The sequence below is a fragment of the Harpia harpyja genome, chromosome 2 (assembly GCF_026419915.1).
Source record: "Harpia harpyja isolate bHarHar1 chromosome 2, bHarHar1 primary haplotype, whole genome shotgun sequence".
Classification (NCBI taxonomy): domain Eukaryota; kingdom Metazoa; phylum Chordata; class Aves; order Accipitriformes; family Accipitridae; genus Harpia; species Harpia harpyja.
The window spans coordinates 9,834,315-9,857,794 of record NC_068941.1 but is presented as its reverse complement, the minus strand read 5'-3'; the positions used below and the strand labels follow the sequence as shown (position 1 = coordinate 9,857,794).

The following is a 23,480-nucleotide window of genomic DNA, read 5'->3' as shown; positions in this document are numbered from 1 at the left end:
CTTTCAGCTAGCATGTGATACTCCCACTCGTATGACAGACTGCTGCAGACGATGAAGTAGCCTCCTCTTCTCCCGGCAGCAGCACTCCAAAACCCTACCACTACCTTCCCACCTTGCAAGAGCAACCACCACCAACGAGGGTGATTTTTTTCAATTACTGCTGGACAGTCCTACAACACGCTCTGAAAGTATAAAATTGGAATCACAACAGTATCTTAATTAGATGATACAATCTTATTTTCTTTACTCGGCACTGCATGTAGAAAAACATGAAAGCAGTATCACTGTTATGTGAAGCTTTTATCTTGCACTGTAGATTAACTACTCTTCTTGTGCTACAGTACTAGTAGGAATAAAAAGGATTACAGGGTGACAGTGAGATGCATTCTGAATTCCTGTTAACAAGAAAGAAAAAAACTGACACCAAACTGGTTTTTTAGGATTTTTATTGAAAAACGTTAAAACCAAAAAATGATCAAGGCCCGTTTTACAATAAATGTAAGACATACAGAATGGCTTACCTGCTATTTGGATTTAGTGCAGGAACCTTATTCCAGTATTTTTCTCATGCAATTGCTGGATTAAAATTACATTCTCATTTAACATCAAAATGGATTATTAATAATGCTTTCCTAGGATTTAACCTTAAAATCTGATTTAAAAAGTCGATTTTCCAAAGGTTAAAAACATTTACACAGCAAGACTTCCCCCTTCACAGGCCAGGTATATAGCTTTCTGTGTCTGATAACTGGCAGAAATAGACCACAGAGCTCATTTTTCCTTTTTGTTATTCTAACCTGAGAAATTTCTTAAATGCTTCTTACTGGGCTTTCATATTTGGCAACATTACTTTAGTTACATAGCAAAGTGTGATTTCTCATTCTTGTCAGAGACCAGTCTTTCACTACTTATCCCAAAAGACAGTCTCACAAACAGGAGTTACATTAGCATCAATCTGCTTCTGTGAATAGTATGCCCTTTTGGCAAGTTAAACCTTGTTAGTAATATCATCAGAACACTAACCTCAGGATGTCAAGTTCCCATCAGTTGTGTAATTCCTAGTATTGTGCGCTTTGAAAATATTTACTTTGGCATGTTATACTTTGTAGCATAGAGAAGTTGATTTTTTTTTTTGCACTTACTCCCTGCCTTGCAAAATCTGTCTTTTCTCTCTCTTCCATTTATTCAAGCCCTTTCCCTTGCCACCAGCTATCTCCCTTTCTCGTAGCTGCAACAGAAACAGGACACAAAGCACACAAACACATTTAAAATGCGAGATCTAAAAAAGCTGGTGAACAGCAGACAATGGTCTTGTAAAACACTCTTAGTTGATGAATGAGCTTGTAAAACATAAACCCCATAAATCTTTTAGTATAGTATTCAAGCCTTCAATTTTAAATTTGTGAGCTTACTTATATTTGATTTCAAACCTTCCAACATTGTTTCACTATATTTAAATGTGCTACTCACTTCACGTTTGCTCCCAATACATATAAAAGCAACACTGTCTAAAATGATGAAAAAACACTTGAAACAAGCAATTTAACTTCCAACAGAAGATAACTTCTTTTGCATTTTCAGTACATTTGTATGTTAAATAATTTGGGTTATTACAAATTGTTGCACTTCAGTTTTACCTGAACTTATCTGATTTTCAAGAGAACCGTTATTTCCTCCCAGGTACTAGTCCTGTCTGCCAGACTAAAATTCAAGAGAATATATTTATATAAACTGAGCTTTGTTTGCTTCATACTCTGCCTATTGAAAACCATTACACTAACCACAGAGATCAATGAAGTGCTTGATTTGAAAGGTGTAAAAGTCACATATCGTGAAAAATGGCTGGGTTTTTCTGTTTGTTTTTGTGTAACTCTGGTCATTACTGTACTAAAATTAATATTGAAGTGTTTCAGTTTTCAACTTCTCTGCAAAGTAACTTTAAAAGAATGTTACAGGAGATTACCACAAAATCAGATGTGGACAGATACCGTATACAGCTGATGCATGACAACCTTTTATTCTACTGTAATTTGTTGGCATTTTTGATCCCAAAAGAAGAAACAACTTTGGATTTTCTTAAATGCGTTCATAATTTTTTTTTTCATCCAGTTAAAAAAAACAGTGTTGAAAAATAAGGAGCTAACAGAACTGTTTTGATAACCCTTTGTCTCACATACATTTTTAATATTACACAGTGAAACTGTATTTTGCATATCCGCACTGAGTGCACTTTAAAAAGGACCTCTGCTGAAATATCTCAACAGGTCTTTATAGCACCATAAAATCTGCTGTTGATTTAACTGCTTAGAACCAGACTCTGTGCCACTGCTTCTAAAGAAAAATGATTACATTTTTATTTCCTCTAGCATTCTAAAAAAAAATTCTAGAAGAAAAAGTTTATGTTATCCAACTGAATGAACGTAAACAATTAATCACTAGACACTCCGTTTTCACTTATTCAATTTTGTGAAACTGATCAATGAATTGCTAGATGATTTTCTGGAATGGCACAGTTTAATTCAGTAGCAGAAAAATCTCAGGGATGCATTGAATGAAAATGTGTCTCTCACTCTTCATTGAATTTTGAAAGTCTCTTTTTTCAAGATTTGATGCTGCCCCTTCTATTATAGCTCATTTTCAATTCAAAATAGAGAAAATCAGTGACAAACATAAGAGGCTGAGTGCTGGCAAAGCCATAGTACAACACAGTAGGAATAGCAAGGGGACGAGGAAGCAAGAGGAAACCAAGGTACCTGGAACAAACTAGAAATACACTAAACGCAAGAGAGCATCTTAGCCCTACAGCAGATTTTACATTCTTTCATTACTTAGATTGGTCTGTTTTCAACTGATACACAATTCAGAATTTATTCAGAATTAAAGAAATACACAATGTGATTAAACATGAGGTACATGAACCATTCATGCACTAACAAAGGCTGCCATTGTTTTTTCACAGGTAAAGCTGAAGCAAGTGTGTCAGAATGGCATTTGGCTGAAATGAATGTAACGCTGGTACTTCACCATTTTTGATAGTTGTTACCTACAACAGTCAAAGTCAGTGACCATCCACTCAATGCTGCAAAAGGCTTGTTTTCCAAATATGAGTTCCAGTAAGCGAAGTACAAATGAGATCAGTTTGAATACATTATGAAGATTTTTAAACTGCGTATTTCTGAAGAAAGCGGTCAAATGCATCATAAATCGCTTGTCTAAAACAAGGAAAAAAAAAGATCATTTGTATAATTTGGGAAAGGGCAGATGTAAGTGTGTATTTCCATACATTTACAAATATATTTACAAACCTATCATCACAATTTCAACACAGCATTCAATAAAAATGTGACATTAGGTAGTCTTTTCTCCTTCACTTGTTGCTGGGATCTCTCACTTCAATCCAGTAATCTATTTTTCAGGAATGAGTGGGACTGTTTACCAATTTTAATACGAGTGCAAACGTTAATGGATTAGGAGTTTTCTACTCAAACATGTCAGGAAAGGGGTCAGAGAGACATGCATAATTTATAATTTCTGAGCAACTGTCATAAAATAAGGCTGAAGTTTTAAATAACAATAAGCTAGCGGTTACCATACCTTGACCTGGTATATTGCTATTCCTTTTTGTTGGTGCTTAGACTTCCTAAATGGGATGTATAGTCCTACTAATTCTTTCTATTTTAAAATTAACAGCACAAGTATTTAACTTTTTAAAACTAAAGAACTGCATTTATGTAACTGATTTATAAAACCGTCTTCAGGAAGTCAACGCCTAGTATTTCTAAGGCAAGAGTTCACGCAAGTACAACTCATTTGCAGTCAAGGTTATATTTCAATTCTCATCCTCAATTGTGTGGGTTTTTTAATCCTCAGGAGACAGCATTTGCAAAAAGACAACAGTTGCGCAATACAACATAGGCAGTCACTGGTTAAAAAATATTTTCTAGTGTCCACTGAACAAACTAACTAAAAGCTCTTGTAGGAAAACAAGAGTGAGGAGGATCATTCTCTTGCCATTGGCTTACTGAACGATCCGAGCTATATTGCACCTCATCTTTGCTCATAAAAGGGAAATGCTGACACTCTCTTTAAATTATTTCAGATCCAATCACTTGTTCTTCAAAGCAGTATTTGGTATTTGTTGCTTCAGAGTAATTATAGACTTGCTTTTAGAAGAAAAATTATGTCTCAAAGTTACAGTTTTAAGCTCTCAACTATTTTTAAACTTTCCTGTTTACCTTACCTAAAGAGTCCTTGTTTGAAGAGGTAGGCACTGACATGACCTCCATCCAGATACCTAATTTCACATCCGGGCCAGATTTCTTGAAGACTGCGCACCCCAGTTCGAGGAATATATGCATCCTCCTTAGCTTGTACAACTATGATTAAACTTGGGTCAACTGGAACTAAAGAAAAACAAATCAAAATTGAATTCATCTAAGGTAAGAAACAGAAACACATCAGCTGAGATTTACGTTGTAGAAATGCTCTCTATTTCTAAAAACATTAGAATTATTCTAAGCTTTAATAAAATTATATTTTCTAAAGTCTCCAGCAGAATTTATCTGGTTTTTGACATTACAGTAGTGAGGCCATCAGTAGAAAAACAAACTAATCAATCCCCTTCCCTCCCTTAAAGCAGAAAACTTCACAAGTCTTTGAGGAATCATAGGAGAATTGTCTTTCCTCTTATCAACAAAACTCCATAGCATTCCAGTCAGTTCTCTGAGATCTCTTCTTTTCATGAAAAGAACTAGGAGACATCTGAAATTCAATAGAGTAGACGCTTCATATAATTTTTTTTCCTCAAGGAGAAGAAAAAAGACAACTTTTCATGTGAGAGATCAGACGAAGTGCAGTATATATTCACTTTCTTTTCTGTTTCCTATATGTTTTAGTTACAACATAAAAATCCCAACATATTGTTATACATATTTATTCCTGATAACCAGAATTGCACCAATCAGATTACTGACTAACAGGAATAACACCAAAATGATGTTGAGAAAAATAACACCAAAATTATGTCGAAGAGTGCTCTCTTCACAAAAAATGTATGTGGTACGGTAAAGAGCAACCAGCCAAGATGTTTGACAATAGGGTGTCACAAATAATTTAGACCCTCTCCTTTCACATATACTAGATGATTTATAGAGGATATGTAATGATAAGGTAGATTCTAGTCCTCCATTCAAGTTTCCACAAAATCTGAATGCTAGGCAGATTTTCTGAAGCTCCTCTCTACACACACTCCAAAGATACCCTGGCAGGGGATGCAATGTCTCCCAGAGCATCAAGAGACCTGGGAGACAATTGACACAAAGGACTACATCACTTTGACAAGTGCCTTAGGATCATAGATCCTCTTAAGTTTCAAGAAAGGTTAATGCTTTAGCTAAGTGATACTTGGATAAGTGTCTAGATAAAGAAGAATGTCTGGACTTAGAATATAAGTTTACAGGGTTTTTTCTGTCTACTGAAATAACTTTTAAAGCTAAGGAAAGCACTTCACTAGTATTTGTCACAAAATATCCCTGGCTAGCAGTGATCTGGGACATTGTCCAAGCCAAGAAATCTATGCTAGTGTTTGGATTTAATCTTTGGATTTTTTTTTTTTTAGAACATTTACCACTGGAGTACTGAACGCCAGAATTAAAAAATGAAGTGGCACAGGGTCTCAGTATCAAGAATGTTTTGACATTCAAAGACAACTCTGTCAGAAACCTGTCTGAAGTCAAAGTATGTCCTAGGACAGGTTGAGAGTCCTCAGTGGGTATGTGCACAGGCAGAGAAAAATGAGCAAAGATACTGAAAGGCAAATTCTTAATTCACTTTATCATTGGTTGGCCATTAAGAAGAAACATAAAAACAATTAGGAAATTGAGTGGTAAATAGATGCTACTGAAAACACTCCAGATATTTTCATATTTTAGCTAAGACGCCAGCAGATTTACACAATGGAGAATGAAGAAAATACCTTTCCTTCCATGGTACTTTTCCAAACTGCACATTAAAACAAATAAATGCATACCTGAGAAGTTAGCAACATGAGTACATTCATCCATTACTCCTTTCATGAACCTTAAGGATTCTCTCTGTAAAGTGTCACTCCTCCTTTTATTTATCCTGTGTCCTTGTTCGCTGGTTAAGTTTTTATTGCTATTGCTACTGGTTGAAAATGTTTGATTTATGCACTGCATTTTAGGAGCATCTTGTATTAAGAGTCTTTCTGATGAGGCACTTAGAGTACTTCTATTTGCGGTAAAGCTGTGAACATCTTCTTTAGTTACAGCCTTGTTTGAGGAATCAAGGTCAAACATTCCGGAAGTCACATCCACATCCTCCAGACTGTCCACACTGTCAGGGAAGTTTTTAACAAAGTCTTGTCCCATCTTGAAAGAATCCGTCTAAACAAAGACAACAGGTCATTTATTAAGGGTTTCTCCTTTAAACCAGTGGGTTAATCGTATTTTTAAGATCAACTCAATATTAAAAAAAAAAAAGAAGAAGAAAAAAAGATACAAACAGCACTGCTCACAGTACTTGTTACTTTCAGCCTGCGTATCACTCAGTTAAATCCTGATCATCATAACCTCTTGATAATTTAATTTTACATTTCTGTCAGCTTAAAAAAATGCAGAAAGTACTTATATATGGTAGCTTATGATACAAACATTTGTCTGTTTTTAATTCTGTATTAAACTCTGAATTTATAATTGCAGTCATTTAAGCTTAATTTTCTAGGCAAATAACTCATAAAAGCTATGCACTTCTCAGATTTTTTTTTCCCACTCTCAAAAGAGCAGTAATATCTTTTTGGCAAAGTATTAAAAAATTAACACTTACATAGACATGAAGAAAGATAGGCAATAGCAATAAACATATGTGACCAGGTGCAATGTTAGGTTTAGGACTGAAAAATTTACTGTCTCTAAATATTAGGAAGACACAAGCTGAACATCTTGAAATATTTCTTCTTTTCATTTTAGAATCATAGAATCATTTAGGCTGGAGAAGACCTTTAAGATCATTGAGTTCAACCATAAACCTAGCACTGCCAAGTCCACCACTAAACCATGTCCCTAAGTGCCACATCTACACGTCTTTTAAATACCTCCAGGGATGGTGGCTCAACCACTTCCCTGGGCAGCCAGTTCCAACGCTTGACAACCCTTTCGGTGAAGACATTTTTCCTAATATCTAATCTAAACCTCCCCTGGCGCAACTTGAGGCCATTTCCTCTCGTCCTAGAAGATAGAAGAGACCAGTACCCGCCTCGCTACAACCTCCTTTCAGGTAGTTGTAGAGAGCGATAAGGTCTCCCCTCAGCCTCCTTTTCTCCAGTCTAAACAACCCCAGATCCCTCAGCCGCTCCTCATAAGACTTGTGCTCCAGGCCCCTCACCAACTTGGCTGCCCTTCTCTGGACACGTTCCAGCACCTCAACGTCTTTCTTGTAGTGAGGGACCCGAAGCCAAACACAGTATTCGAGGTGCGACCTCACCAGTGCTGAGTACAGGGGAACGATCACCTCCCTGCTCCTGCTGGCCACACTATTGCTGATACAGGCCAGGACGCTGTTGGTCTTCTTGGCTACCTGGGCACACTGCCGGCTCATATTCAGCCAGCTGTCGATGAACACCCCCAGGTCCTTTTCCAACAGGCAGCTTTCCAGCCACTCTTCCCCAAGCCTGTAGCATTGCATGGGGTTGTTGTGACCCAAGTGCAGGATCTGGCACTTAGCCTTGAAGACTTTGTCTGCTCCATCAGTGTTCCTGGAGTGTATTTTACTTAAAAATGGCAAGCGCCTAAGCAACCATCTCCATCCCAACCCCTCTCCTCCTGTTGTAAGATATTTGAAAAAGTACTGTCACAAAGCAAAGAATCTTAGGAAAGAAGTTATTTACCAGAAATGGCTAGAAGACAGTGTTGCAACATACAAGCAATTCTTAAAAAGTTATCACTCCAATCTAGAAGAGCAGTGAAGCAACGAAATTCCCCTTGGGAAGAGTCTTTCAACCATAGTCAAAAAGAGTCAAGAAGAAAGCAAAAAAAATATGCAGACAATAAATCGTATTTCGTAAGGAGCAAGAAGCTAATTACAAAAGCTCTACCTCCTGTTCATCCCAACTGCTCGTGTAACAAAAGTCTAAAGCTGAGGGAGGGCTAGCATCACACACAGAAACAGAAATAGAGAGACCTAGCACTCTAAACAAACTAGAGAAGTAACTTAATCTTGCTACATATTAAAAATATTCTACAGCATTGAATATTTGGAAGCAATTGCTTCAAAGGGCAATAAATGATGATTTTGTATTTACATGCCAGGCTACTGGCTTTCCAGACTATAAAGCCAGTTAGTGGGAAATATTATCTACAGTTTCCATGTTTTGATTGAATTCATTTTATGTTGCAGATTACACTAAGTGTGGTCACGGAAAAAACTTGTAGCAAGGGCTATACTTAACACACATTATACAACCAAAATACTAGCTTCTCTTTTTCAGAAGGTTTTCCTTCAAAGGTTACATTTATCAAAAGCATAAGGAAACAAGAGGCAAGCATGTTTTAGCTAACAATTGGCTACTCTTACTGGAAGTAAAAAGAAGTTACATTATTTGTTAGATTTTCACATGTAAATATTAGCAAATATGGAAAATAAACTATACTTACACCACAGTATTCAAGCATTTGAATGATTTCTTCTTCATAAACAGTTTGTGTAAAGTACTGTTTCTCTAGCTCTCTCCAGTTCACTGCCTTGCTCAACACACCCTGAGATTATAAACACAAGCGTCCAGTACACAAGTAAAACCCAGAGATCATTCTAAAATAATGATATACAGAGAAAATTGATCTGTTCCTCTCCGAGACTTGATTTTTCCAGTGGAATTCTGCCCAAGTTTCCAGATAACCCTTAGAATTATTGTAATCAAAGCATAAGCACATATTATAACATAGGACATGGAAACCCACCTCCCTTTAAAAAACAAACAAAACAAAAAAAAAAGGAAAAAAAAAGTAGGCAGAAAACAGTCCCACTCAGGGTTTACACGCATCTAGACTGGGCTAAACCCATGATGGCTGTCAAACCCAGTGTATTCATTCACCTATGCTGGCAGCAGTAGTGAAAACAGGTATCCCTCATGGTAGTAGCAGCATTATTTCCCAAACATTTAAGCCAGGCTTTGAGCAGAAGAAAACATGTTTTCACGGCTTGCTTCCTCACCTTCCCACATTCAGACCAGGCCTCTAATCATTGTCCCACAAACCAGCCCCAACCCCTAATCTGGTACATGACCCACTGAAGTAGCTCAAAGGTACGTTGCTTATCATGTGTTGTATATCCTGAGCAGGAAGGGTGGGGTTTGCCACTAGTCACTAATAGAGGCCGAAGGGTGATGAAATGCCCTAACTGAAAAGGTGAATGTGGCCAACCCAAACCTTTTAACTTACATATCTGATTACATTCTAGTATATTAACAAAAATATATGCTAATTACCGTAGTAAAGACTGCAGAAGCTGTTGACCAGGAAAGACACGGAATCAATGGCAATGGTTTAGGCCAGTTTGTCACTGCCAGCGAAGCCATCTAGAATCAAAGGCACTTATTACATATTGTAATATTGAAGTCACAACATGGTAAAAAGAACTCTCTCACCTTCAATTTATTTGTTTATAGAGTATCAAACAGATACGCAGTGCCAAAGCAGTTAAGGACTGTGGCAGTTGGATATACTTTCACCTATTTAGAAGATACAGCCTGTTCTTCAGTGATTTCCCTAACAATAAACATTGCTCTGGATAGGACTAATTTCAAGGCTGAAAGGGTTTTTGTTCTAAGAATTCCCAATGGAATATTTATTCTGACCTTTTAGTTGTTTAAAACCATGAAAAACACCTGTAGAGCCTTTTCATCAAGGTCTCACAAGCTTATTTCAAGGCAAAATGAAGACAATCTACAAGAAGGACTATTTAAAATTCTATACTTTTTAAATTTGTATACTGGAAACAAAATGTGGAGAAGTAATTTAGCACGTTAAGTGGAGACTTTCTGTACTTTAAAGTTTAAGTTATTACTTTTACATCAGTTATCAGTACACACTTTTGTGAATATTCTGTTTATTGAAAAAAAAAACAAAAAAAACCCCCAAAACCCCACCCAGAGCAAAGCAGCTCAACGTACAGAAGTTCCCTATATAGTATGTTCTTGACAAATTTTATTGGTCTGAACGGAACAACAGTGTAAACCCCTTAATATAAAATACCCCATGTCTGTGCCAGATGTTCTAATAAATGGATTTATGCAACTGAACTATAATTCTATTCTAATTATTTTTTATTAATAAAAAGTTACAGGAATACCACATATCTATGTTCTGATAGCCAGGAAGTCTGACTTCTTTCTTCTTAGTTCCAGCTCTCCCTATCAGTAAAACTTCATTAACGCTACCTACCTTCTGTTGTAAAACACATTTTATAGATAATCAACATCAAATATGATTTATTTCCCTGGTTTTAAATTGTACCGGAAGTCCTATAAGTAAGGACTAGCCAAAAAAGTATCTTCCTGGACTAAGAAAAAAAATTTCAAAGGAGTTTCCAAACTCACTCTCTCAGATCTTGCCTCCTTCTATACCCAGGCTGTATATGACCATTGGTATAGGACACAGCACTCAGTTATCCCCATAGCATTTGCACAGCATTTGAAGTGTCCTGCATGGTTACTGGTGCATATACCAGTCTGAGAATTTCAATCCAATTTACCAATAAGACAGGGAAGACATGTTTAACACAAAAGTTGTTGTTTCAGCAGGGTAATGTTTACGTAAATCAAAGGTGCTTTTGCACATTTAGGACATTTAGAGTTATAAAATTATGTTTTGGGGGAAAATTATTTTCCTTTCAGTAGACACTACCATTACCAACATTATTTACTTAGCTCCTAACAATAAACAAACAAGGATCAGCAAAACAGAGGTAAGTTGTTTTAATAAGCTTTGTACCTATGTCTCATGGACCAATTATTATCTTTAGAGACACAAGCAGTAATATTTTAAGCATGTATTAGTGTTTCAAGCATCTTACTAATACACTGCTGTTTTAGTTTGAATATGCACAGTGTTATACACAAAATGTTATCCACCTCACAACAGAAATCTTCTCTAATCAATACCAATCGTTGGGGAAAAAAAAAGATGAATTGAGAACAGAAATGACACCAAAAATCATCTCAATTACAACATGCCTACAAAGAGGAGGCATTTCACACAATGCATTCAAACACAAAAGTTTAAGCAAGAAGAATTAAGGAAAAGAAGGAAAACTAGCAATTGATCAGTACAGACCTTCTTTCAGAAAACATTTCTCCCCCCACCTTGTGGAAAAAAACATAATTATGCAAGAAGCTTATATTCTTATTAAGCCTGTCGGGAGATGGCTGACAAAGGGCTCTATGATTTGTCAGTACTTATTGAGGATTATACTAATTCAGCACCACAGAACATGAGAATTGCCAACCATTTGTTTCTCATGACTCTAAATGTTTATTTTAAAGTACTTCCAAGAGGAACGCTATAAAACAAATTATTTCCATATGCTAAATGATGAAATGAGAAGTTAGAACAAAAATTACTGAACAGGAAATATAAAAGCTTACATGTCCTCCCATGGATATTCCAGTCATCCCTAGCGGTCCATAGCCTTCTCTCTCTAGCCAGTGCAAAAGAGCTGCCGATTCTAGAACAAGAGCTCCTCCCATCACAAACAGGTCCGAGACATTTTTTAAACATGACCGTCTTTTCTCCCCAGAAAAGGAAAATATAGGATTTACTTTCTAAGATTAAATTTTGACAGTTCTCATCATTCTGTGCATACTTCTATACAAAGCCTAATCACAACCCCAGAGAATTTTGGAGCTGAACTCCTGTTGATTCAACAGGAGAAAAAGCAAGTGCAGATTCTCTGGCACTTGTACTTTTTCATCTAAATGAGGACTAGAAATAGAGACCTGCTAAACTTCTAATATAATACCACTGACAGCTTGGTCTTCTAGAAACAGATATTGCCAACATTAGAATCTCATTAGTAGTAATTTTCTGTCCTGTAAAGTTATAGTGGATCTTTTAGAAATAGCATCAAAGTGATACAGTCCTAGACATATACCATCTCATATGCAGAAACAATCCTTTTTTCTTTTTTTTTTTCTTATTTACCTGTTTTATATCATTGAAAAATTGCACACAACATTTGAAGAGCAATCAGTATGTCAGCTTTGGAAGCACTCATCAGTGTCACTGTAAGACTGAAATTGTAAAGTGGGAAGCTTGTCACGGTACTGAGAAATTCATGTAGTGTACTGCAAAGCATTAAAACACAAAAGAAACAAAAAAAAGTAGAAAGCTATTCAGCTGAACCATCAGAGGGACTCTAAAAAGTGAAAAAAAAAAAAGTATTTTACAGAGCAATTAATATACCTCTAATTTGGGGAGGGGGACTGTGTATTTTCGGTATCACACAGTCAGGTTACAAAAGGCTGCTGGCCTCTTCTGCCAGCATACAAACACATTTGAGACACTCTGAGGCACAAGGACAAAGCTTACTGTGCAAGCCACAGGAGAAATGAACATAGCTGCTGCAGACCAGTATTTATAGGCTAATGTAATTCTTTCCTACAGCTCTGTTATGAGATTCCTCAGCCCTCTCCAGCTGCTGTATTTATTAAACACTGTTACTAGCATATTAACTAAACCCACTGTTGCTGCTGCTTTGTAACCTTGTATCGAAGAGTGACAATTACTGGTTGGGTTATTAGACTGAGCACTCCCCTTTCAACTCTTCTCTACATCATGCATATACTAAGCTGTCAAGCTAGACAACTGAGAAGAGAGTTAGAAATATCCTCGCCAAAATATTTAATTTATTCTTCTGCATTAAATGCTCAGCAACTGCGAAAAAACAACACCAATGGACATATTCCAGCACACACTCTCTCCTGTCACTTTCCTATAATCTTACACTTTAAAATGCAATAATAAATATATATACGTTTAAGCAGTTTTCCTACCAAAAAAGCAATTTTACAACAATCATCTTAGTTGGTAAATGTAATTCACTTTCTTTAAAACAGTGGTTCTTACGTCAAAATAAATAAAATACAGTATCTGCTTTGAAAAAAACCTAGAAACTATTTTTGAATTAAAATTTTATCCTTAAAAGTAATTTTTTTAAGCTTTTGGATTTAGGAAATCCAAATAAAATCTAGAAAATCTAAAATGCTTTAGTGTGAGACAGTGCTCCTGGTGAAGTCCTAATAGAATGGACAGGTTTAAAAATAAATCACCTTCTATGCATCTTCTACTCATGTTAAATGTCCAAGTTAGGACTAAAAAGGATTAAAACACCAACTCATATTTGGACTTTAAGAAATACTGGTAGACTAAAACCACAGCTTTGCCTCAGACACATATCCTGTTGAATTCTGTTTATACTCCAGTGGTTCGGAAAATACGAAAAGCAAAAAACCAGGACTGCCTAATTAGGCTTCTAAATTCACATTTAAGAAAGTGACTGAGGGAGTAAGTCGCATAAAATACTGAATATTGCATAGTTTCCACTGACTAACAAACAAGCACCACCAGATTTATTTACGTCTGACTGTAAATCCTTAAAATATCTTGGAAAAGCAAAATCTTAGCAATTATAACAGGAAAATACACTGTCTGTCCAAAGATTATTCACAGTTGACTGAAATTTAATTGCAGCATTTGTACATGCACAGTTGTGAATCAGGAAAGTAAACTGGTACTTGCATTCACACAACTTGCTTGCATCTCACTCTATACTGCAAGTTCATCTTGTGCAAACTTTCCCAATCGCTGTGATCTCTTAATACAAAAAATGACAAAGCAGTCTAGCAAAGGGTAGACACTTTCACATTAACAGGTTAACAAGTGGTCCATGCTTGGGATTTTTTTTCCCTAATAAGCTATCAAAGTTTATACTACTTTGAGCTTCTTGAGAAAAAAAAGTGGTATTTTGAAAGACAGTATCCATGAATGTAACAGCAATACTTACAATTGATCCTTAGGTTTTCTACAGCCATGTAGAAGATTCAAGTTAAAGAAAGTAAAAAATTGCTATGTAAAAACTGGCAATTAAAACAAAAAATAAAGTAAAATAAAATAAAATAAATCACATAAATAGCATGGATTAATTAAAATTTAATTCTAAATGCTTAACTGGAACTAAATCAAGTTAAATGTAGTTTGCAATGTAAGATTTTACTTTTGTCAGGTATATGGCTAGGAAAACAGTGTAACCAGTAATCCTATTTAATAAAACAGAATGACAGTGCTATAGAAGTTACTGATGAATTGATGACAGGATGGAACTTAACCTTTTTTTTTTTTTTTTTCCAACGACTCTTAAATGGTAGCAGCAAGTTTCTCAAAAGTACCTGAGGTACCAAAGGGTTGCATTTGAGAAGGGAAGACAGGAGAGGCAACTTTCTTTTCTGTTATTAATACATCCAGAAGTCACACAGTATGATGCAGAATGAATGCATAGTTTTCACTCTGTCATGGCTAAAGGAATCATATCAGTACTTTGATCAGTACACAGATTCATATCAGAACTTTTACTCTAATGACTACAGTAAGAAGCTGTAGAAGACATTTTCAAAAAATATCAGAAAAGCAATACTTGGTGTAAAAGTAGCGTATTATATCATATTATATTATATTATATTATATTATATTATATTATATCATATCATATCATATCATATCATATTAACTGTTCCACATTGTGTTTCATGCAATGGTCATACTTTGCTCTTTGCTTCTATCTGCTGAAAAGTCCACTGGTAATTGATCCACAAAGTAGGTATTATACCAGTGTGATAAGTCTTCTACCTTCTGGAGAGAATGTTGAGAGTAAGTATCTTGCTTTCCACAAAAGGATATAATAAGGATTTTCTAGCAATAGGGAAGCCATACAGGCTTCTTTAATCATTGGGCGTGCCATTAATGTGCGTCTCCTCCAGAAGTGCTAAAGATAAGATGTACAAACGTATATTAAGATAAAATCTGATTATTTAATTTCTCGATAACAATCAATTTTACAATTTACATACTCACATGATCTCCAGTGCCTGCTAAATGAATGCACACAGGTCTGTGCTTGCTATTCCATCTTCTGGGTATGATGAACTGAAATCTATGAGAAACATACACCTATTTTAGCAAAGCAAGTATATCTATTTACAAGCTGCACCAGAGAAATTAATCTAAAAAAAAGAAAAAAAAAAGAAAAAAAAAAGAAAAAGAAAAAAAGAAAAAAAAAAAAGAAAAAGACAGAATAAAGTCTTTTCATAATCCATGCAGGCAAACTGCCAGCGATTCAGCAATATCATTTTTCATAAACACGTCAAGGAAAGGAATCCAGAAGTAGGACAGAATAAATGCCAAACAAGAAAAGGAGCCAAGCTGAAAGATCATGTTCCCGAAAAAGACCACTACCTCATCATCACAATTTAAACTTTGCAGAGTGGAGAAATGGAACTTCAGATGAAGAGCAGCCTATATAAGTATGACTAGGTCTCCTAGGGCAGCATTGCTATTTTTCTCCTGAGGGCACAACAGCTAAAACTGAAGATTAAGATGAGCAATATATCTAAATTTTTTTTAGAAAATCAAAACCCGAACATAAAACCCATGAAACTACTCTATACACCCAACATCAATCACTTGATGTCTTCTGCTGCTACTCAAGTTATCTACAGTCTAACTACTGCAAAAAAAAACCACTTCTGAGCCACTAGTATTTTCCCCACAAGATGGAGCACTGTTACCTACAACTATTCACACAATGCACAACGATCTTAAGGGAAATTTGTAGAGCATTTTGAAACTGTAACAATACAGTCCAATGTAACAATTAGCATAACTGGACTACAAACTGTAAGAGAACATAGATAAGGAAACAATCAGTATACTATGTTTTCCACTATGGTACTAGTTAGTCCCAATAATGTTAAGAGAGAGTTTCTTTCTCTAACCAATGGAGAGGTGGAAAAGAACTGATGTTTTGACTATCAAACTTTTTCTGGCATTCCTTAGTGTTACATGTTTAAGTACACATAAAAACACCAACCAATAATACTGATAAAATTGACAATGCCAGTAACAACTTGAGCTGACAAACTTTTATGTTTCAGTTATTAAACAAAGCTTGGAAAAAATATTCCATCATGAAAGTTTACCTCAAAACTAAAAGCAAACAGAAATTATGCTCCCTTTCCAAACCCACCCCTCAACTGCAAAGCAGTGTTAGTGTGAAACCAGAAAAAAATGCCATTAGGTATCACCTGACTATTAGGGATCATCCAGCTTTCTGTGAGGATGGGGTTTTTTTGGCTTGCCAAGAAAGGCACCAGATCCTCTTGCTACAATTAAATGAACTTACTACTTCAGTACACATACAATATTTTTGTAGTCAGTGTAAATGGAAGGCTGGAATGGTTCCTTCAAATACAATGTAACATGCTTCTTTCATATAAACAGCTTCTCCTGCTATGTATAAAACAATCAACTACTGTTCTGGCTGTAGTATCCTTCATTTCCAGCATCCTGCTCATTCGGAAAAAGCCAAACAAATAATTTAAAACACACCAGGGTATTCCATAGCTTTGTGCCATATGATTTCTACACAAAAAAAAAAAAGACCCCTAGCAAAGGACATACTTATCTAGAGGAGGGTTTTTTTTAAATTACACAGATTAAATTATCACATGAATAAGACTTATCTTCACTTTTGAGATCAAAATCTGTTTCAACACATTAGTACAAAAACCAGTTTGAAATATTTTACAGATAATTTCTATTACAATAAATTAGCTTCACAATAAAACTACTTATAGACCATTCTTATTTCTCTGCAGTACTACTTTCAGAAAGGAAATACCACTTGGTTTCTCTTACCTTGCTACAAGAGATTCAACTGGCAGGATACCTGGGACATAATGAGCCAATGGGGAAATGAAGTGCCCCTCAAGGATTTTACAGTCGGATTGCTCCTCAACCTACAGAGAGAATGGGATGATAGCAGTATATTTCATATCAGTGTTTAACTTGCTTTGAAAGCCTATCTCTTAAAGTAGAAGAATTTGTTACAGGATAAAAATGTACTTAAAAAAACCCCCAAAGCTGAGTTCTATTTCAAATACGGGGATACACGTTATCAACACAGTCAAAACATTTGTTTCAAACTTTGCTTTTATTAAATGACCTATTAAAGGAATCAAGGAATAAAGTGTAATGCTGTCCCATTTTAAGTAACTTCCATAACACATACTAAGATTTGAGCATTTCTTGAGCTTTAAGATCTGACATTCCACCTGCCCCAACTATCGTATTACTGGGGAAAAAATAAAACAGTATCTGTACAGCCACTGCTTTATTCTCTGTTTCCTTCCATTCTCTGCTAGTAGCCAATGTGACTGCTCATTTTCCTGTCCCTTCCAACCCCGTTTCACATTTTTGCCATTGCCTAATTCTACCCACAGCAGCTCAATTTAAAAAAAAAAAAAAAATCAAAACAGCAAACTGTTTAGCTTGTGTTTAGCTTGCCACAGCATTGACCACCAATACATTTATTTGACTTTAGAACTACTCTTCATTTCCAATCCCCTATTCACACTTTCTAGATTGAAATGTCTTCAGGGCAATGATTACTTCTATCTGCACACCTCATTTGGAAGCACAAGGCCTCCTTCTTCCAATCAAGAGCATTTAAGAACTCATACTACATTGATTTCTTTTGCCTCTACAGCCTCACTTCCTCTTCCCTCACAGATAAATTCTAATGTCCTTTTCTTGATACAGAGCAACTGGGAACACCAGTGAAGTCAGTTAATGCACCTGTTAGAAAACTGGTGATCAGCAAAAGCTAACTGAATATTGTCAGAGATGCATTCACCACCCTGTCTCTATGTACTCCCTAACTCAAGTCCCCAGTTGCCAATCCCAGCAGTGAGTCATGCAGTGATAATGTCAGACAACAGGAAAATGCAGATTCACATGACATCAAGATTCAATTCTTCTACCCTGTAAAAGCAGCCTGGTAAAGTACCAAGTTGATTTCACCTTCATATACCATCAGGAAAATAAATTTAGTTAAACTGCATCATCTCTTGCTTTTAAGTACCTTGTCAATGAACACTGGGTAATCTTTCGAAACCAGCGTCTGGCATTTTTCCCTGTTTCCAATAATCTTTCTGAATTCAAATATTCTGTTGAAAGGAAACAAGTAGAGAAGATTCAACTTTTAATCTAAAAAAAAGAGAAGATAGATATATATATATAAAAAAAATTTCAGGAGCTAAAGTAAGCCACAGAGAAAATAAAAGTTATGAAGCCAGCTTTGCATTTACAGATTAATCAGGCTACCAAAGGGTAGGTATAACAGAATATTTTTAATGTAAAAAAACCCCAAAGGCTCAGGTACATTGCTTGCACTTGCACAGCTCTTAAATAGTATTTTACACCTGATATCTTGAAAACATATGTCGTTTGTCAGGGCCAGATTAAGACATGGTAACCTCCTACACTTACACATCCTTGTAGCCACATTGGGACAATACAGACTGAAGAGATGAGAAACAGGCTGCCAACATCAAAAGTGTACATCAAAGTATAGTTGCCAATGATCTAAAGTCAAGCTGGAAACAAGTTACTAGCAGCACTTAGGGAAGTTCATGAATGACACAAACTGGAGGGTGAGGTTGATGGCTGGAAGGCAGTGCTACCATTCAGAGTGACCTGGATAAGCTGGAGGAACAGGTCAACAAACATCCTAGAGCTCAACAATAAAACTGCAAAATCTTGTACCTGGGACAGAACAGTCCCACGCAACAATACAGGCTGGGAACTTCCCAGCAAGGTAGCAGCTCTGCAGGAAAAGGCATGGGCTTTCTTGTGGACAGCAAACTGAACGTGAGTTAGCAGCATATCCTTGCAGCTAGCAAGACCAATGGCATACCCTCTGCATTTAGCAAGGGGGCAGCCAGCAGGTCAAGGAACCAGGGTTTGCATTGCCTGGGGAACAGAAGGCTAAGGGGCAAATCTAGTTGCTTTCCTCTGCTACTTACATGGGCTGCAGTCTTACAGAGAAAACGAAACAAGGCTCTTCTCAGAGGTATACAGTGAGAGGACAAGAGGCAATGGTTGCATGTTGCAACATAAGAAATTCCTGCTGGAACACAGTGAAAGATTTTTTTCACAGTGATAGTGGCTAAGCAGCAGAAAAGACTGACCAGGGAAACTATGAATAATCTCCATCCTCAAGGGACTTTCAAAACTCAAATGGATGAGGCGCCAAGTGACTTGCACCAAGAAGTTAGCTTTGTTTCAAATAGGAATTTGGACTAGATGGCCTCAAGATGGCCTCTCAACCTTAAATACTCTATGCTAAGAATAACTTGTTCAGTCTTATGGTTATAAATACACACAACAATGTTACCCGGCCACCTAAAACAGCACATTTGGGTGGAAAGTACAGAACAACAGTGTAACAGGAATGATGTGTTCACCTTCCCAACACCAGAGAAAACCAAACCAAAAGGGTGGAAAGAAAATCCAGTTTACCACCATATCAAAAATAGCTCTACTATATAGCCTTTGCTTTTCTTATACAGAATAGCAAGTGCATTAAGTATCTATGAGAAAATAAGGGTAAAGGTATGAGACATGAGTGTGGAGGGTAAGCTAAATGAAGAGATGTTTTCCTCGACACTAAACCCTCTGAAAATACTGCATTTATGTATTTCCTCTGTAGTTAGGATACCAAAGGCTAAATCTTGCATGTGTTGAGGAATTTCAATGCTTGCTAATGAGCTGAGGATAAAGCATTAGGATATCAACAGTCATCACATCAAGGGTGTGCATACAGAACTTCAGATTACATCTAGGCAGGGCAGTCTGTAATATCAGTCAATCTCAGTTGAAGTATAAGAAATTCAGTAATTTCTTCTAATGGAGCTTCACAGTGATCAGTTTGAAAAAAAAAAAAAAAAAAACAAAACACCCACAAAAACCACACCAAAACCCCAGACGCTGCTGACAGTGTTTCTGGCATGATAGGGCATGCATACCACAGAGTGGTACTCCCTCCTCCCACTAGCCAGTGTAAGGATTCAGGAGGAAGTGGTATTCTTCCTTCTTCATTCAGGTGAATCCAGGCTGCTGCGGAACAGCCCATCTTCTTCCCATTCAGGGGCAATACATAGAAAAAGTCGTCTTCCACTTTTGAGACCAGCAAGCCTGCCTCATGCTTCCCCCACAACTTTTGATCTCATGTGAGAGGTTCCCCCCTCTCCCATGAAAAAGGAAGAACCACAGCTGATACCATTATTACTACTAGCAATGCTTCTTTATTGCTGTTTGACATGAGTGTGATTACCGTTATAGACCTCATGCAAAAGAAAAGCCTTGCCTAGTATTGCAATAGCTAGCAGTAGAATTAGTCAGAAGTTCCCCTATATAGATCCCAATTGTGTTGGGGGGAGGGGGGAGTGAAACTTCATCATGTCTCACCAAGAACCTAAAAGTTTTTAAGAGAGGGTTTTAATAACATTAAAACACCCCATTTCAGATACACACACACACACCAGAATACAGAAGTGCTGCAATCAAAACAAATAAAACATTGTTTTGCTTATTCCAACAAAAGTAAACTAAATATTTTAAAAATCCAACATTCTCATTTTGCAGGAAAGTCTGCTACTTACAAGAAAAATCAGCTGAAGACAGACATACAAAGCAATCCAAATGCCATTTCAAGATGAGATGTTTCACTTGGACTTAAAAACAAAAAACAACTCCCCACATAACTCACTGCTATCCACAGTGAACAAAATTTTATTTCAGGGTTTTTTTTTATTTTCTTTATTGATTTTCAAATACATAAGAATTAGCTTATCAAAGGCAGATTTATTGTTCCCTATTTAAATACTACATGATGCAGAATATATATATTCAATCGCTTAATTTTTAAACTTAAAAAATGCAAGTGCTCAACTTCCAAGTGTTACTCTTAATAACAACTAATAAAAATCAGCAAATATTTAAAAATTAAGAGGTACTTCCATTTTTTTCTTATTTTCAAGACATCTAAAAAGAATGAGTTTACTACTTTGGGCTACAAGAGAAACTTATGATTACATTTTTCTTACACTTTTAAAGCTCATTATTATTAAGAAGTTACAGAAAGCTAGCAAGATCTTCTTTAATGTTAAACAGAACAATTCCTCTGCAAAAATTCAGCAAGTTTTGTTTTTAGAAAACACTTGAAGTATGTTATATATGAATAAGTGAAAAATGTAATTGGACGCATATACATTCTCTCAAGAAGAGCCTCTTTAAACACAAAGATGTAGCAAATCCCTTTAAGGCTTCTTCTAAATACAGTTCCTCCCTTGGTATGGAAACACATGATTTCCTGAACAAAACAAATTTTAACACTTTTTTTTATTTTTTAATATAGGACAGTAAGAATTGTTGGTACTTCAAGGGTTGTTTTTTCTTTTAATATAAAGTACTGTTTATGCTGTTATTTTTTAACTAGTCACCTTTTCAGGTCCTCTGGCTTTCCCCATCCTCTGATGAAAAGTTTAGTAAGGAGAAGCTTTCTGTACAAGACATCTAATTTACTTACACCCATTAGCAGCAAACTGACATCTAGAAAAAAGAACAGGTAAAAACAAAGCAGTTAAAGGGGTTAACTTGAGTGGCAAGTTCATTGATTGTAACACAAAATAGGTTCTTATTCTGGTATCTGTATTAATGAAAAGCCTTACCATTTCATTCCAAGGAAGTTAACCCTGACATTCAGGTCAATTCTTTTTATTTTAAGCAAAATACAAAGGCAGTTAATACAAACTCTAGCTTTTTTAGGAAAATGGAATTTAGGAGTAGGAATTTAACATGCCTAATATAACCAGAAATTTATCACATAATTGATGACAAGCCAACTGAAGAGGCACATAAGATCACAGAACTACATCTTCAACCAATCCTAACTGTATTTTACTTGAACCGATAAAACAGTGACATTGATCTCTGTCCTGTCAACATAGCTATGTTGGCAAAAACTTTTCAGTCAACATGGGCTTTCATAAACACATCTCAGAATGGAAGCTTGGAACAATATTCGGTTTTAAACAACTAGAAATCTAGATCTCTAGCTACATAATTACTCATTTATAGAAAAGAAAGAAAAAAAAAATGTAGTTCCAGTCACTGATGCAAAGAAAACTTATTATTTTTGTAAACTTGTCTTCATTGGTGCCTTAAACATATCCTAAATCTTATTTTATCTACTCCTTTCCAATTCTTGCCAACTCATTTCTCATGGTTTTGAAAATGATGCTCCCACTCCCTTCAGGGAAGAAATCACGCCATCAAAATCCTTCCCAGTATTATTTCTCTTCCAGCAAATACACTAGCTCAAATATAGCTAAAGCCAACAAGATTTTAGGCAAGCTGTGTATTATTTTCAAAGCAATACTTACTGAAGTGAACAGGGAGCCACTACTGTGCTCTTCCAATGAGGAAGGAAGCAGGGGGAAAAAAAAAAAAAAAGAAGAAAAGAGAACTCAAATCTGGTTTCTTGGTCAGCAGGATACAGGTTATTCAATTAAAAAAGAAAAAAAAGTCCAGGATATGTGCACACCTAAGGAAAAAAGAACAGATTTAATAGAAACACCTGGTTAGTAAGTTACCTTGAACTATTTTCTAGTATTTCCAGATCCCTCCATACTAAATGGTCTAAATAACTTCATCGCACTCCAAAATAGTGTAATTTAATTCATGGGGGTTTTTTTCATTTTAATCCAAAGTTCAATTACTCTGCCACACTTTAACATGGTCATTCTTAAAATAAACTTGTCTGAATATAACAAGTTAAAACTGTGGTCAGATTAATAAATACATTCCTTTGCACTTCTAAAAAGCCAATACTTAAGAATCAATATACAGAAAAAAAGAAAAAAGCTTTATCACCTAGAGTAAGTTACTATCAAAATACAAATTATAGACAGCTTAAGGTACTTGAATACTAGAACAAGCATCCTAGAAAGCCACAATGGTTCTACTTTCAGCCATTACAGGGCAGAAATAAATACCTGAAATGACCAGAAAGTCAAAGTGGGGACCTTCTATTTTAACACTGTAGGAAGTGTTATTTCCTACTCCACCAGTCCCAAACAGCTGACGCTGTAATCTTATTATTCTGATCCATATCTGCTTGGTCTAACAGAATCACAACCTTGATACAATCTTTTTCCTTGCCCACTCTGGAGATATCCATTGACCTCACGTGCTGTGGAGGTGTCAGACAGGAAAAGTTTGCTAGCCTCTGCAAGGTCCCTCCTCTGCTTTTTGGAGCAGGGAGACAGCTTAATATTTTCCTGGTGCTAGAAGAGA

At 36.1% G+C, this 23,480-nt stretch overlaps 1 protein-coding gene across 5 annotated transcripts; it reads right to left on the bottom strand.

Moving 5' to 3' along the window:
* Nucleotides 1–429: 429 nt before the first annotated feature.
* Nucleotides 430–22,724, bottom strand: ABHD18 (abhydrolase domain containing 18). Of its 5 annotated transcripts, XM_052815069.1 has the most exons (13): nt 22,568–22,724; nt 21,626–21,734; nt 18,205–18,289; nt 16,980–17,080; nt 15,138–15,216; nt 14,964–15,048; nt 14,074–14,101; nt 11,657–11,795; nt 9,500–9,589; nt 8,670–8,771; nt 6,029–6,404; nt 4,241–4,403; nt 430–3,212 (listed from the first exon to the last, which is right to left on the bottom strand). In XM_052815069.1, exons 2-13 carry the CDS (start codon nt 21,715–21,717, stop codon nt 3,161–3,163), a joined length of 1,392 nt encoding a protein of 463 aa, XP_052671029.1. In that variant the 5' UTR covers nt 21,718–21,734; nt 22,568–22,724; the 3' UTR covers nt 430–3,160. The 5 variants fall into 5 exon arrangements, with proteins under 5 accessions (XP_052671029.1, XP_052671001.1, XP_052671021.1 ...); XM_052815041.1 differs by lacking the exons at nt 14,964–15,048; nt 15,138–15,216; nt 16,980–17,080; ... (1 more) ...; nt 21,626–21,734; nt 22,568–22,724 and adding an exon at nt 12,213–12,355 and having other exon boundaries at nt 14,074–14,151; XM_052815061.1 differs by lacking the exons at nt 14,964–15,048; nt 15,138–15,216; nt 16,980–17,080; ... (1 more) ...; nt 21,626–21,734; nt 22,568–22,724 and adding an exon at nt 12,213–12,301 and having other exon boundaries at nt 14,074–14,105.
* Nucleotides 22,725–23,480: the final 756 nt, after the last annotated feature.